Source organism: Rhopilema esculentum, chromosome 2 (assembly GCF_057945365.1).
Source record: "Rhopilema esculentum isolate cy_ngs chromosome 2, ASM5794536v1, whole genome shotgun sequence".
Lineage (NCBI taxonomy): Eukaryota > Metazoa > Cnidaria > Scyphozoa > Rhizostomeae > Rhizostomatidae > Rhopilema > Rhopilema esculentum.
The window spans coordinates 6,913,330-6,926,249 of NC_142816.1; the positions used below are offsets into that span (position 1 = coordinate 6,913,330).

At 35.2% G+C, this 12,920-nt stretch overlaps 2 protein-coding genes across 2 annotated transcripts; one reads left to right on the forward strand and one right to left on the reverse strand.

Moving 5' to 3' along the window:
- The first annotated feature begins 4,142 nt into the window (after positions 1-4,142).
- LOC135695452 (uncharacterized) lies at positions 4,143-6,661 on the forward strand. Its single transcript, XM_065214541.2, has 5 exons — positions 4,143-4,288; positions 4,630-4,705; positions 5,136-5,318; positions 5,847-5,891; positions 6,003-6,661. The coding sequence occupies exons 2-5, from the start codon at positions 4,651-4,653 to the stop codon at positions 6,035-6,037; spliced, it is 318 nt and encodes a 105-aa protein (XP_065070613.1). The 5' UTR covers positions 4,143-4,288; positions 4,630-4,650; the 3' UTR covers positions 6,038-6,661.
- A 259-nt stretch (positions 6,662-6,920) lies between these two features.
- LOC135695451 (peroxisomal biogenesis factor 3) lies at positions 6,921-12,920 on the reverse strand. Its single transcript, XM_065214540.2, has 4 exons — positions 12,695-12,920; positions 9,119-9,576; positions 7,539-7,877; positions 6,921-7,258 (listed from the first exon to the last, which is right to left on the reverse strand). Exons 1-4 carry the CDS (start codon positions 12,832-12,834, stop codon positions 7,047-7,049), a joined length of 1,149 nt encoding a protein of 382 aa, XP_065070612.2. The 5' UTR covers positions 12,835-12,920; the 3' UTR covers positions 6,921-7,046.

Here is a 12,920-nt window from a genome sequence, read left to right on the forward strand (position 1 = left end):
GATTTGATTTTTCAAAATAGTAGTCCATTGCTTTTTGCGCTGGTGTTTCTGGGTGTGATCGTAGAACATGTCCAAATAATTTCCCTCTATTTCGTAGCACTTCCAGGGATAAGACGTCTTTGCCAGTTTGCCTGTACACTTGTTCATTGCTTATGTGTGCAGGGTATTTACCATTAATAACCCTCCTTAGTTGTTGTCTATGAAAAGAGTTTAAACTTTCTTCTTCTTTCTTTGTTAATCACCAAGTTCCAAAGTTATAAAGAAGAATTTGCTTGACTAAGGACTTGTATAACTTGACATTCAGAGTTTGCTTTATTTTGTCTTTTCTGATCCAAATATTGTTTAATTTGATCATAGCGACAATTGCAAATTGCTTCCTTCTAGACACATCTTCGACGTCTCCAACAATTACTTCATATTCTGTTTAATGATTAAATGAAAAAAGTTTTGTGATGCCCTAGTCTAAAGGGCGTTATATCAGAAGATGCCTATCCCTATCCCTAATGTCCTGTCCTGTAGGAGCTTCCTTGAATAAGATATTATTCTACAATTATGCTTCCTTTGAATAAGTCCCCATGGAGGCTTATTCGATGGGGGGCTTGTTTGCAAAAATGATTTTTAGGTGGGGGCTTATTCGAGGGGGGGGGGCTTATTCGAGCGTGAGGGCTTATTCGAGGATTTAAGGTATATTCAACTCATTGTGTGACACATTTGGAGAACTCGAGTGCAAGCCGATGTGCAATATTATGCCTGGAACTTTTCTGCAACGGAACAAAGAGCAAACAGACTCCTTAACTACATAATTTCACGCATTTTGTCTTTGTACTTGGAATGTTCTGAAAGATTTAGGGAATCTTTTATAGACGGATTAGATACGCAGAGGAATAAAATTTGCAAAGCCATAACGAAACTTCAAATTCTGTTTTTAATTGAGGGTAAATGTAGTAAGTTCTACTGCTAAGATTTTATGTTGCAGCGAGCAGCGAACACTGCCTTGACACAAGACAAGAAAGTGGGTCTTTGGGCTCGGTCAAACACTACGTAGCGCATCTTAGTAGGGGGATAGGGGGAATCTTCTGACACACAGTTACAATTAGCTACCTCCTGTGAAATAGATGCACTTTAGATAACTGGAAGGTGAAGAAAATTGTTAATTCCAAATCACAAGACTTTTGCAGAAGCAATTTTTTTTACAAGAGAGAAGCCAAAGTATTTTGTGCCAGAACAAAGAGTGGTTAGATAAGGCCTTTTGCTGACTTCTATGAATCGTGCGATGAGAAATTTGACAGTAAGCAATGGGCAAAAACAGCGCAAATTTATACGGAGCAATCCTATATAAATACATCCAATTCAAGGAACCAAAGTTTAAAATAAAGTAAATTGAATTAATATTTCGCACGTCGGGGTTTGCCAGAGAAAATATCATTAAATGAAATGAAACATGTTGTCAATCTTTTCGCCATCAGAAACTACACTGGGGCTCAGGACCTGAAAAGCTGAATGAGTCATGATACGATCACCCTGACTGAGCCACAAGAATCCGAAATCTCTAGATTTAATTAACACTATCAATTTTATTTTAAAGTAGTTATAATCATTCAGCGAATAAAATCGAGAATCAGCAGTTTGGGAACTTGATTTTCAAACGCTGTTCTGCTTTGCATTAGATAATTGTTGCCGTCATTATGTAATATGGAGCAGTGGAGTCTTGTGAAGCACAAGTCTCTTTCCCTTTCAATTAAATTGAGGCTCAATTGATCCTATCAGTCGCTATGTTTTCAATGATCAGTTACTCGGTTTTATGGTAATCAAGATTGTGTTTATGTTTAGAGTTTATTGACTTCCTTTCATTAAAAAAACTTAGATTATAGCAACTGGATGGAAACAATGCAGGGGGTTACTGGAGGATTAATCTTAGGCCCCATGCTTCTCAACATTTACATTAGCGACATTTTCTCCATGTTTTCGGTCACTGGCTTTTTTGGGCCAAGGATTTTGAGAGATCCCGTGTGTTGCATAAATAACTCAATAAAATTTTTTACTGAGCTTTGTAAATTAGAAAATTTAGAAAAAATTGTTGGTCGTGTATGTGTGTTTTTAATTATGGTTTATAAATGTACCGAGTTACCTAAGGATAATTTGACATTTTCTTCATTTGAACAAAAGCAACCCATGCACCTATGCAGATGCTAATACAGTTTTACTGTCGGTACTGATATAAATGAACTGACGACTGACGACTTAGAATAAATAGCAGCTATACTACATTCGTAAATGGTTTTGCGAAAATGTTATGATACTCAACGGGGATAAAAGCAAGCTTAAAACTTATTCAATCTAGAGGGCCTATTCACTCTAGAGGGATCTAAAACTCAATTAAATGGTTGTACTTTTAAATAAAGTGAGAATGCTAAATCATTTGAAGTTACATTGGACCAACAACTTAGAAGAACATATTGAAAACTTTTTTAAAGCCCAGATTCATTCGTATATGGATGATTTTAAGCAAATAATCTTGATGAAAACATTTAAATTGTTTTCCGTCAACTTGGATCTTTTATAGTAGAAAATGTAATAGCCTGGTAAACAGGATTAATGAAAAGACAATTAGAATAGCTCATAACTACTATCAATCAACTTTTGAACAACATTTATTAAAGAAAAAAACAATCAACTTTCTTAAAATATTTCCAATATTGTGCAATAGAAATATACTGATCAGAAACATACTGATGGGTGAAATATTTTCCATAAATAAAGCCCCAATTTGAAACAACGGAGCCACATTATAAATATATGGATTCAACACCGCGCAATATAGAAATAGCAAAATATGGAACCCAATTCCCGACAAAAAGGTACTTCTTGATATGAAAAATATTCAAGAAACAAATTTACGTGCCAGTGTGATTCTGGTTACGTAGGACGCACAACCCAAAGATTGGGAAATAGGATAAACAACATGTTTCTTACAACATAAGAAACAAAACTGTCCCCCAAAAAGAACAACCTCCTCGATCTTGTAGGTCTAGAAACACTGTTAAAACAAGCGATTCTGCCATCGGTCAACATCTTTTACATAACCCAGATTGTGCATAATTGGCAGAATTGGCAGCGCCCAGTCATCTTTCCATCTAGCAGTGTTCGAATCGATCTACATACCAACAAAAAAGCCGCCATTATAGACAGAAGGAGTTCGTTTTCTCTTTGACTCCAGTGGTGATTTTTCTATAGGCACGCAGTACTGATTGGACATGTGCTTGCGTTTTTCTGTTTGGCTTATTTCGATCCACAACTGGGTATATATTTTCCATCATGTTCTTTTGGACCCTTATTCTGATGTCTTATGCTCTGTGGAGTGTCAGACGAAAACGCTTTTAGCCAATATATTATAAAATGTTTGCTTTTTTCAAAGCCATTTTCAAAAAAATTTTCGAAATTTTTATCGTTCAAATGTACCTGTGACCTTTGCAAGCAATACCTTTGTAACGTTGTTTACCTATGTATGATTTATATTTTGCGATGGTAATTTAAATTAATTGGCTAAATTTACTGTAGTGTAGTCAGACAACTTCAGAAAAATAAAGACAAAAACGATTAAGACCCATTTTACGATAAAATTAATCTTCATTATGAATGGTCTTGTTTACCCCGTTTCCGATGTGTACACAGAATTTTCCGTTCCAACCTTACCTCTATCCTTATAGAAAGTCGTATGTGCTATAGAGGCGTCGTTTGGAAGTGAGATTGTAAAATACAAAATTTATTATCTACAAAGCCTTAAATACAAAATAGATGGTACAAAAAAAAGTCATTTTCATCATTTGATCTTCGTAAACAGGCATTTTCATAAAATTTTTAAGAATCAGATTCCATGTTTTAGTTTAAAGGACAAGATTTTCAAGATTTTTCTCGGTACAATTTAGAGCACTTGAATAAAGAACTCTCATATAATGCTTTTGGTGTTTGGAAGCTTTATGACTATCAGAAAACTTCTCACCTTACCCCAATAACAACTATAAAAACATTTACTGGGCTAAAAAACCACACCCTGCAACAACAGTTGATACTCACCTATTTCATCTTAATGGTTTAATTTTCAAGCGATTGGTAACCTTTAGTTTATTCAAATATGAATATGGTTATGAATAGGAATAGCGTCTAGACTTATGGTTTGTCACGTGATTAAATGAGCTATATAAGAGACAGGGGAGGGGAGGTCTCAAAACTGTCGAAGAGTAACGTGTCAAATTGATCAATCGGAAACACAACTGTACCAGCGCGTGAGGTAAGTAGTTACGATTGTCCTTCTGAGAAAACTTTTCTTATTTGGTTTCATTCTCTTGTTTCAGAATTTTACGTCAAGGCTCACCCTTCAAGTATTAAATGCTAAGATAGCTCGCAAAATTATAATACATTTGCTAGTTTTTGAACCACGCTTTTGCATTCTATTGAACGATACATATGCACGAATGCACCTGAGGTCAGCTTTCATACAAACAATCTTGTGGTCCATCTTAAACTTCCCACCTTATCAAAAAAACCAGTGTGTTTCATAACTAGGATAACTTTATGAATCTCAATCATTTGATTCCCCTGTAATTCAATTGAAAACGTCGCTTGTTTCAGGTGCATAATCAAGCTTGAAGAATGGAACCACGTTCCCTGGTAATCTTCATTGCGTTTTGCTTTTTGCTGCTAAGAGGTGCGTCACTTTACAATTACAATCTCTGCCATATTTGATTACTTGTTTTCAATATAATATCCAACTTTCTCCCTACATGATGCCTACCTTCACATTACTAAAATCGTTAAACTTTTGGTTGGTTGCAAAGGCAGTGAATAAAAGAAATTAGCAAAATATCACAGTATACTCGCTTGGACGAAATGGACGAAATGCTTTTTCGTTCCATAGTGAAATTTTCTAGCATAAAAAAATTATTTAGCAGTGCAACAAAACTCACATATGAAATGTAATCTCCAGATGCCCTTGCTAAAAATATTTCAACTAAATTTTTGTGTTAGCGAGAGCAATTGCTTAAAAAAATACGCAAAACGTTGACGAGTGTCAAAAGTCTTTAAGTATTATTTTTAAACGCCATATGCTAAAACTAAAACATAATTAATTCTTTCAGTGCACGGAAAGCCAAGACATCATGGCGTCCAGAAGCCCTTTCACGAAAAAAGAAACGGCAAAATAGAAATGGCAGAAGCATTGGATTACTTGGCTGGGCAGATTGCTAGACGGGAAATGGATAAGCGGAGTTCAAGAAAAGAAATAACTGACCTTTATGATCAAGAAGAGGAGGAAGGGAACGGTAATAAACTTATGAATAAACTGGCATGATATATAAATGATTTATATAAAGTTACGGATGAGAATTGAAATATCTTAAATACGTTCCTTTGTAGCTTTCTAGTTTTTTCTTAAATATTGGCTTGTGTAAACACAGGATATCAGACCATGCCAGGAAAACATAACAGAATTTCGTAAGTCAAAATAGATGAGCTAAAAAATATAGCTACCTCGCCCGCATAAATTGTCACCACGCATAGAACAAAATCGAAGCGTGTACATGTCAGAACTAGGGTAAGGTATAAGGAACTTGACTTCACAGCCCCCAAAGCCAAGTTTGATCGATATAAGATTCTTTACTTGCGCTTGCATCTCAATTTTGTTTCAACATATGGTTGTTAGGAAACTTAACAAGTTTGGTCCCTTAGAAGATTGTATTCTAGAATTCTTATTTAATCATCTTCGATCAAAAAGTAAATTTGATAAACCCTTTTTAAAGACATTTGAAAAAGTCTCTGCATAGTCTAAGCCAATGTCAATTTATTCTTAGATGACTATGATGTCATGGACGATGACGATGATGACAGGACGTTTGGTGAGTTCTGTAATTGCCTTCATTTAACTACATAAATCTCAAAATTTCATCCAATTTCATATGGAAATACTTGGACCTCTATTGACACTTAATTTTTATATTAAATTCCAGATCAAAAAGAAGACCCTGGCTGCAGTATACAGTAACAGATTCTCTAATCAACAATCAAAGTTATTTTATGGACTGAATTAAGAAGCAAAACTTAAGCATGACACTTTAAGTAGTAAAGATCTGTCCACATGCGGCATTTAATTTCTTTCTGTATTCGAAGAGAAGTAGCTTATAGCAGTACTATGGTAATATTGACTTAATTATAAAATATAGTACTGCTACCAATGAGAATGTAATACGTCATTTGCTGCTGCTATAACTGGCTAGCTCGGGTATCTACAACTTCCTTCTGTCGCACGATTCTCGAGCATTATCAAACATTTTCACCGAACATTTTCATCAAACATTTTCACCAAACATTTTCACCAAACATTTTCACCAAACATTTTCACCGAACATTTTCATCAAACATTTTCACCAACATTTTCACCAAACGACTGAGTAACAAATAATAAATGCTGGGATCCCTGCTCAAAAAATCTGTGTATTAAAATGTGAAGTCCGAAAAGAATAGCATTTCATAGACGATCCTGCAACCTTCGCCATTGCAACAGATCGTTTATCTTATCAGAAACCTAAAGGACTATCCGACCGCACGATAAGAGTTTAATAAAAGGAACGAGTATTTCATACATAAGGCCGAAGATGTCCTATGCAATTTAAGAAAACCCAATGACGTCTTGAATTGCTGCCTTTGTTATTAGTCATGGGCAAAAAGAAATAGAAAAAGCCACGATCTAGATAGAGCAACACTTAACTGAAGAGCTAAAGCACTACATAGTGAGCTACATAGTGACTAATTTGCAACCATACTAACTGTATCTTACATTCTTTATAGGGTCATAGAAATACCGATTTAAAAGCAGCACTGCTTCAATCTACGACTAAGTGGTAAAAAAAGGAGGCTTGCAAAGCAAATATGATTTGAAACAGAAATAGAGAAATCTAGTTAAAAACGAAAAGCAACAAAAAGTTGATGAAATAAGATTATAATTTTTTGCCGTGATACCCCTGCGGACTTCCCGTCCTCCATTTGATGGCCAGTTATGCCTCTGGTTGACTGCTGAATGATTCATATATATTTGCAGAAAATGCATTGATAGAATCCATTGAAAATAAAGTCTCCAAATAAAGGTTTTTCCCATTCCTAAAAATCTGGTTGCTTTGAGAGTTTACAATTGGTACGATCTTTGCCAAAGGTAACCTCATTTCCCTTTTTGCCTCATTGTCACCTTTTTCGGCAGTATCAAACTCACCTGCAATAAATTTTTTCCTTTATTATACAAACGCTTCTTTGATACGGATTTTCAAAGTGCAAAGAATATACCTTCCTTTTACAAAGAATATACCTTCCAGATTTACTGATAGGACTGTGTTTCAAAAAGTAACCCAAAACTGACGGCTTGGGTAAAATCTTTTCAATCTATACATTACAGCATAAAACATACTCAATATAGAGAACAGAGATTTCAACAGATATCATAAAATTAAATTAGAGTAAACTAAAGAGCAAAAAAGAAAGAAACACAAACTCACCATCCTCTTTATACTGAAAGTAAGGCTCTATTGACTGCATTAACAGCTGCAAGCATTCTTGAATAGATTCAGATAGGACTGCCTGGAAATCTTCACTTTCAATTACATCAAACGTCTCCATAATCATCTTTTGACACTTCTCTTCATCAAGGTACCTCGTTTTCTTTCTAGAATCTTCTATGTTTAAGAGGTACATTGAAAATGGAGACTTCGTGCTTGGATTTCCACTTTTGCATAAACCTGCCGCATCAGCCTTGAATAGGTTCCAGATATTGAAGACGGCCTTGGAGATTTCATAATGTGTAACTTCACTTTTTAGTGACATTGAAGCAATATTATCTGTGGTGAAAAGTACAAAAACATTCAGAGACAAGAACTGTAAAAGTTACACTATAAAACAATATTTAAAATAATAGGATAATAAAAATGACACTTCTATCCAATGGCAGATCCAGGGGTGCAAAAAGTGCTTGACCACTGATCAGATTTTCAAAGTGTTTCCGCAAAAAGAAAGCTAAAAATTTATGCAAATTTAACACTGATTGAAAGGTATCTTGTGCAGCTTGGAATGGGTTTATTAAAACAAAATTTTACTTCTCTTTTGTCTTGTCTACTTAACATCAGCAACAAGAAAAGGGTCATGGTAAATTTGTTTGGTCTGGTCCTTTAAACTGAGCACCTGTCAGAACCTTCTGGATCGGCCCCTGGTATCAATGAAAGATAGTGTTAATTTTTCCACTTTTGCCAAACATTTCATGCTTTGTTTTTCTTATTGATGTCCATTATTTTTGCTGTTTTTATCACATCACCACCTGTTCTTGTGATAGAGTTATTATCCATAAAATCTCAAAGTAACACCAAGTGTTCCATGAATATTTTATCATCAAAATCCAAAAATATTATAATCATCACAGGCCTTTTCGTAAAAAATAGCCTAAGTATACAAGTAACCCAGTGCCCACATGATTTCTCTTGCGCTAGCAATCGCTCCAAAAATAATAATACTACTAATGAATAATGCTAAAAGCGGCCGTAATGTTGAAAACTGCATGATCTTGTTTTAAGGTACTCATTTGTTTAAGACAATATCAAATGAAAATGAACTGTTGCAACAACTTTCACTCCAAGAATTGAATACCCAATATAAACATGCTTCATTTACAAACTCTATTTACATCACAAAGGTCATATGGATGTTTGTTGCTTGATGATCGCAGGGCCAACGTAGTCCAAATACTAAGTGCCTATAGTATCCCTGAACATTCGTGAAGGAATCGATTTTCAAATGCTTATTTCCTTTGAGATGTGGCTAATTCAGCTTACTTAAATTTCCTGTGTTTTGATATATCAGCTTTGTATTGTCTATATCCCTTGCTTGGGTCACAAAAGAGAACTAGAAATGGGTTGATTAATGAGACATTCTCACAATGATATTTCTCACAATTTACCGTTTTGCATGAGCAATCAAATGCTTGTGTGGTTGGGATTTGCAGGTGCTGACATGATTGCGATTGATCGCTTGCGTCAAACGAAAATGCTTGTCATCAAAAATGTATAAAAAGTATGGAAAGAGATGTTACCATTCACAATGCTCCTCAACTTATCAATCATCAGAATGATGCCATCTGTGAGCAAAAATTTGATGCTGCCAAGATACTCTTTTTCAATACTGGAAATAGGCCTATCCATTTCTATGCCCTGAACCAACTCAGAAATATCCAATTCATCTGCACATGAGCATTCAATACTTTCCAAGTACATGTAGCCAGCAATAATGCTTATTTGAACTTGCAAAAAGACATACAATGTACAAGTTGAAATGAGTGACACCAATGTTCGTGTAAAACTCTGCAGTTTCAATTCCTCCCATAACACAAGTTTGTTTCCAGGATTGCATTTAAGTGCTGTTGTGATTTCTTCCACATTCAAAACTTCAAATATTCTGTTTCTAAGTGGCAACATCAACTCCACCAATGTTGTTTTACAGGTTCCTTGGTTTTTTTCAAAGTGAAACTGTTTTTTGGCTTGTTGCAAATACCTAAAACATGTAGTTCATTCAAGACTTTAATAAAAAATGTGCTTAACAAGAGTTTGACAATATCCTAAGCAACTAAAAGCTTACAATGATATTAGTAGAAAAGCAATACAATTGACATCACAGAATAAGTGCACAACTTTGATTATGAACAGTGTGCTTAACAAGAGTTTGACAATATCGTAAGCAACTAAAAGCTTAAAATGATATTAGTAGAAAAGCAATACAATTGACATCACAGAATAAGTGCACAACTTTGATTATGAATAGTGTGCTTAACAAGAGTTTGACAATATCCTAAGCAACTAAAAGCTTACAATGATATTAGTAGAAAAGCAATACAATTGACATCACAGAATAAGTGCACAACTTTGATTATGAACAGTGTGCTTAACAAGAGTTTGACAATATCCTAAGCAACTAAAAGCTTACAATGATATTAGTAGAAAAGCAATACAATTGACATCACAGAATGAGTGCACAACTTTGATTATGAATAGTGTGCTTAACAAGAGTTTGACAATATCGTAAGCAACTAAAAGCTTACAATGATATTAGTAGAAAAGCAATAAAATTGCCATCACAGAATAAGTGCACAACTTTGATTATGAACAGTGTGCTTAACAAGAGTTTGACAATATCCTAAGCAACTAAAAGCTTACAATGATATTAGTAGAAAAGCAATACAATTGACATCACAGAATAAGTGCACAACTTTGATTATGAACAGTGTGCTTAACAAGAGTTTGACAATATCCTAAGCAACTAAAAGCTTACAATGATATTAGTAGAAAAGCAATAAAATTGACATCACAGAATAAGTGCACAACTTTGATTATGAACAGTGTGCTTAACAAGAGTTTGACAATATCCTAAGCAACTAAAAGCTTACAATGATATTAGTAGAAAAGCAATAAAATTGACATCACAGAATAAGTGCACAACTTTGATTATGAACAGTGTGCTTAACAAGAGTTGGACAATATCCTAAGCAACTAAAAGCTTACAATGATATTAGTAGAAAGAAGTAATAGACAAGAAAACATTGGCAAGCCATGAATTAAATTGCTAGCACTCCACCGGGGCCCCTTTAAATGTGTAGTAATCATATCAGTTTATAACCATTATTTTTAAAGGTTGAGATATTTGCAAACAGTGGAACATTTAGTAGTTAATGTTGTAACAATGACCTTGTAGAAATGAAGAAGGAAGAATAGAAAATTTCAACTAGGACGTAAATTCAAACTGACCACTGGCTCCAGTAGACCAGTTTTAGAATTTTAATTATTATTTGTGGCATTGAATAGCCTTTTTGATTGGCATAGGACTTTATTTATCATATTTCCAATGGTAGGAATTAGTTTAGTCCTCAGTTATGTTGAATTGACCCCACATGAAGAAAGAAACAAACAAACATATAAGTGCCAAGATGAGGCTGTAAATGGTTATTTACCACTGTCTTCAGTGGATCTGTTTGGTTAGTTGTAATGAACAGTTCTCAAACTCTTACTACTAAATAGCACAACCTATTTAGCAGCATGGTTCTATAGCATCTCCGAGAAAGCTGTTATTTGCAAATGTGTGCAATTCTGCAGTGGCGAAGCTAACCAAGAACAGGTGGTCCTGCCTGAAGGGGGTCTGGGGCCGTGAAGCCATGCCCTAGAGACCCTCGGAAAAGGGGGGAACGCCCTTCTGGATGTGTTGAAATCAAGATTGCAGTGAAACATTTTTCACTGCCACATTTTGGAAAAAAAGGGGATGAAGGTTCGGATCCTTTCAAGTTCCTCCTGCCTTACATTAAAAAAGTCAAAAGAGCATCACAAATATTTTCTCTAAAATAAATGACATTTGAAAATGTTTTCATTGATTGAAAATTTTGAAATCATTGACTAAAAAGAAATTGCTTGTACATATCATATAGAGATATACAGTTGTAATACATACTGGAAACATAATTGATTCAAATTATTTAAAAAAAGTAAGAATATTTTGTCACAACATTGATATGTCTGATGCACGGTAGATAGGGTCTTAAATCGATTTGTTTTGAATATCAGAGGAGACCCCTGGGATTTTGCCAGTACAATACAATCTGAGTCACCGAGTACAAAAGCTCCCAGTAATTACCATTGTTTTCCTTTTCATCCTTTCCAAAGCGTCATTTTCATCGGGACCTCTGAATTGTGTGGTAGTTCCTGTTTAAGGCAGGAGGATGAACTGCTGAAATTAAATTTAAGCAATCCATTTTTCTGTCATTCACACTCCATCTCCCCTCGATCTCGACTTTCCTGGTACAAAAAAAACGAAGATTCTCTCTCGGCAGCGGCAGCAAACTTTTTCTACTGTTTATAATAGGTCTTTGAATATGACTTCCTTTGCTCTCTGCAGTCTGAGAGAAAACTATATGAATGTCGGGTTTCTTGCGATGTCTGGAGTGCCATCGTTTTCTTCTATTGTGAGGCAGGACCAAAAACAGGGCCACGAGGCGTTTGCCCATTGTTGGGCAGGACCAAACATAGGGTTTAGTCCTGCCTACAAGTATTGGGCAGGACTGACCACAGGGCTAAATTTTTGACGATATCAATTTACAAACGAGATACTCGAAATTCCATTCCAGTCACCCAAAATTGAAAAAGAGCACAGCCACGAAATATAAGTGTAGAAAAAGACCTTTAAAAAGAAATGCCTTTGAATCAGGCATATAATGATTTCATAAAGTGAATCAATTTTTAATGTTTTAAAAATTGTTATCTTTGGAAATTTGTGGTCCTGCCTGGCAGGACAAGCAGGACCTTTGGCTTCGCCACTGCAATTCTGTGTCAATCTCAGATACAAACATATACAAAAGTTTATTGATACAAAAGGCAAATCATATGAATAGAGACCTGGCTGTGTTGTGAAAGAAAGAAAAACGCTGTCGCATGTCAGGTTATTCATATGAAGGTACTCTCCCCAGCATAAGATTTGACATAGGACCAGGACGTGACAGACTGTAGATGGGCATTTTCATTTTACACTTGAGCAGCAGCATGTGTATTGAAATATAGTGTCTAGCTACGGCTACCTAGTTGATAGAAAAATTATATTAACTTGGTTGCAATTTGGTTTTAGTAGCACTTACTCTGCCCGCTCTCTTTCCTGCCACTCTGCAACCTTCCATTGAATTAGCTTATAAGACGAATATAGACCTCCAGCAACAACGCCAAGTCCTATAATTTTCCTCTTGTGTCTTCTGAAGAAATCTTTAGCCCAGCCCAGCATGCTTTTATCTGTTAACAAGCCTAACAAAATCTGCGAGGTGATTCTCAGACTTCCATGCTGACTTTGCTGAAAACAAGATCTAGATC